This window comes from Neospora caninum, chromosome X, assembly GCF_000208865.1.
Source record: "Neospora caninum Liverpool complete genome, chromosome X".
Taxonomy (NCBI): domain Eukaryota; phylum Apicomplexa; class Conoidasida; order Eucoccidiorida; family Sarcocystidae; genus Neospora; species Neospora caninum.
The window spans coordinates 2,776,395-2,780,100 of record NC_018396.1 but is presented as its reverse complement, the minus strand read 5'-3'; the positions used below and the strand labels follow the sequence as shown (position 1 = coordinate 2,780,100).

General features: G+C 45.8%; 1 protein-coding gene across 1 annotated transcript in view; it reads right to left on the bottom strand.

Annotated features, from left to right (window-relative positions):
* NCLIV_048110 (putative 2-methylbutyryl-CoA dehydrogenase) overlaps positions 1–2,485 on the bottom strand; it is a gene marked incomplete at both ends in the record, with an annotated part of 4,759 nt that extends 2,274 nt beyond the window's left edge. The window contains 4 exons of the mRNA XM_003884362.1: positions 93–274; positions 986–1,064; positions 1,873–1,997; positions 2,431–2,485. Of these exons, the coding sequence (XP_003884411.1) occupies positions 93–274; positions 986–1,064; positions 1,873–1,997; positions 2,431–2,485 (441 nt within the window). The remainder of the gene's footprint in view (positions 1–92; positions 275–985; positions 1,065–1,872; positions 1,998–2,430) is intronic.
* Between the last annotated feature and the right edge of the window lie 1,221 nt (positions 2,486–3,706).

Sequence of the window (3,706 nt, the reverse complement as noted above, 5' to 3'; positions counted from 1 at the left end):
ATATATATATATATATTTGCGGGAGCATATAGAGAGGTATGGAGGATGCATGCACACATTTTGCTGTTTATGATGTTTTTGGGAGCCCAGACCTGATCGAGGTCGTAGCTGGCGAAGACGACGAAGAGACCCGCTTCACGAGCGGTGGAAATCCACTGCTTGGAGCCGTTCAAAACCCACGCATCGCCATTCTCTGAGCGGCGAGCTGTCGCTTTGAGGGCGAAAGCGTCGCTTCCACTCTCGCTCTCGCTCAGGCAAAAGGAACCGAGCATGCCTGCCAGAGAAAGGATTTCACCTCATACGCTTCGAAAACAGTTTATAAGAAGCTCTCGCAGAAGAACGAAAACCCCGACTTCTGGCAGAGATCTCAGTGCCTTGTCACACACCCTGCCACGCAGCGTTCCCTCTACAGATATATTCGCACATATGTCTACATATATATATATATATATACATACATACATACATACATACATACATACATAGACAGACATATATATATATATATATATATATATAGGTGCAGACGTCTTTACAGTTGTGTTCGTTTAGGTGTCCGTGTACGGATGCATGTTTCGCCGTGCACAGATCTGGGTCCAACACACTGTATGTGTCTCAGTCTCTCGTTCTCGCTACCGCTCGCTGTGTCTTTCTCGCCCTCTGTCTATACCCAATCGCTGACCGCCTCTAGCTCGCCAGCAAAGAATTGTCCCTTGCTCTGAACAAACCTCCGCACATTTCGAATGACCAATTTATCCACACGCGACAACACCTGAAACCTCGTTTTCATTCATCGTCCTCCACCACCAAAAACATATACACGCATATATATATATATATATGTAATATCACAGTGCTGTAAGCACGTTTGCCCACGTCCGTGTATGAAGACACATGAAATGTTTGTATCTATCTGTATATATATGTATATACGTATGTACGGGGATGTTTTGGACGGCAACAAAGCCGCTATATTTACACCTACTGGAGGCGAGTTGCGGCAGGTACTTTTCTTTCTGCTCGTCAGTGCCATAGAGCGTGAGCGCGCGGTTTATAAGCGTATTCTGTTGGGCAGGAGAGAAGAGAAGAGAGAACCAGTCGCGCCGAAACCAAAGCAAATGCGCGTCCATTTCATTTCCTCTGCTTCCTCTCGAACCCAGGAATGAACAAACCTCGCCCCGTCACCAGCACAAAATACACGCCAAGCGGCAACGAATGCCGACATGCATATGAATACACGTATATGCATGCATATGGAACTCTATTAGGGAGCGAGGCGTGCACAGAACATGTCTACAGTTAGTTGAACAGCCAACCGCGCGCGGAGACACGTGTTACAATCAAATTCCAGTTGCGCTAAGCGTATATATATATATATATATATATACATACGTATATGTCTATATGTATGTATTTGTATGTATATATATATATATATATATATATATATACTTGTGCACTATGTGCATATATGAGGATACATGTATGGATGGATGTGGACACGTGTGGGTATGGAGAGATTTAGATTGGCAGTGTTTCTACATCTCACTTAACCTATTTGTGTGGCTACGTTTGAACGGCGCATCGCGTGATACGCCCTAATCCTTGCGCATTTGGCAAAAACACGAGAGGTAAGTACCGTCTTTTTGAGAGACGAGAGCCACGGTTCGAGCAGGTTTACCTAGAAACTCATGCAGCGATACGACAGGCGTCCTCAATATATATCTATACCTATATATATAGATATATGCAGACGCTTATGCATCCAGTTACAGAGATATCTTAGTATAACATGCACATTTCTGTATAAAAGCATGGACAATTGGGCATGTCGTTGCCGACGCGTTTGTTTCGGAAAGATAGAGAACGTACGTGGATGTCGACAAGAGCAGCGACAGAAGGGTCAACTTTTGAGAGTTCTTCAATGACGACGAGGGAGTTGAAAAACGGCATTCCACTGCCTCCGTATTTCTCGTCGATTTCCATTCCTAAGTAACCTACGGAAAGAGAACGCGCACACCCCCAGGCTCGGAAGCCGTTGCTTCCACGCCGAGACGCACATTTTACCACGCCGATACACATGCATGTACGCAGGCACTGACCTACGTTTTTTCGGAGACGCGAGCGAGCTCCTGTGCATTTCTCGAGGGGTATATACACACGACTCCATGTGTATACCTATGGTCCGATCCATGTGCATATCTACGAACTTCCCCGGGACGTTTCACTGGAGGCATGCAGAGACTTCAAAAGCTACCGTGTTCCGTGTTCGCTGCTCAGACTATCGGCTCAGAATTCAGTAGTGGCATCGGATGGACCATGTGCCTTCCAAGTTTGTTACGTTCCGTACACTTGCAGGTAGAGGGTACGCTGGAGACTTGAACTAGCGAGGGAACCCATTCAGTCGGTATTTTTCGAGAGGAAACACACCTTGCTTGAAGAGTCCCTCAATGATCTCCGCGCCAATGGAGCCTTCGTCGTCCATCTCTCGCACCTTTGGGCGAATTTCCTGAAGAACCCCGACGGGGATCCAGTAAGCACGCATACTGTACAAACACTTGTCCAGTTCGCGAGGGCGAAGGCGACAGCGAGAGAAGACCGCTTCCGCAGAAAATATGCATAGAAAGGTTCTGGTAAGCAATAATACGCTGCTCCAGATCCAATTTTCATATATGAGGTGTGTTTGTACATTTGTACGTAAAACTGCACGTAACTTCTGGCAGAGGACTGTGTGTCGGTTTTCTCCATATCGATTCTACGTGTGTTGCGCAGGGCGTGCAGTTCTGCGACTTGAAAGAGGAGAAAGGAGTAAAAGGGACGAAATACGGAAACGCATAAAGGACTGGCTCGCCACGGACTTCGTCGGCAAAGCGGCTGACCGCCTTCCGCAGTGTGGCGGTGTCTGTAAAAAGACAGGAGAAACAAGCAGAAGAGAACAAGCGGCAAATGTGATGAAGACGGCCGAGCGCAGAAGACGTATTGAAACCACAGAGCGGAAAGCGCCACAAGAAGTCGGGCACGCTCAGAGCATCGCATTTGACCGTGAGAAACGACGACACGCAGATGTTCGGATTCACGATTTCAAAAGTGGCAAACTGCCACTGCGAAAACGGTGCTCGACGCGATCCAAAACCGAAACAAAAGTGCACATCGACAAAGATACACTGCAAATGGCCACAGGCATATACGCACGTATATATATATATATATATACATATATATATATATATATATATATGCGTTGGCAAGGACGCAGATACACGCACTGTAGATATGGTGTTTATACCATGCCATTACAAATATATAGATACAGCTAATGAGGTATGAAAGAGCCCTTTACGAGGTCTGCATTTGCTGTATATTTCATGCGGATATACGGAGACGCATACACCTTTTTCTGTATCAAACATATATATGACCACATTGTCCGTAACTGCATGCATATATATATATATATATATACATATATATATATATATATATATATATATATATATATTTGGCATGTGTTATTGAAAGAAAACGCCAACGGCGTCAGGGTTTGAGAAGTGTTACCTGCGTCAGGGACCGTCAGAGGTCGGAGGTTTGAGCGGGCGGTGGTCATCGGTTCTGACTCTTCAGAAGAGAATTCCGAGTCGAGTTCTTCGTCGCAGGTTTGACTGTCTCTGTCTCCGTTCCAGAGTTGCCTCGCGAAACTCTTCAGGTC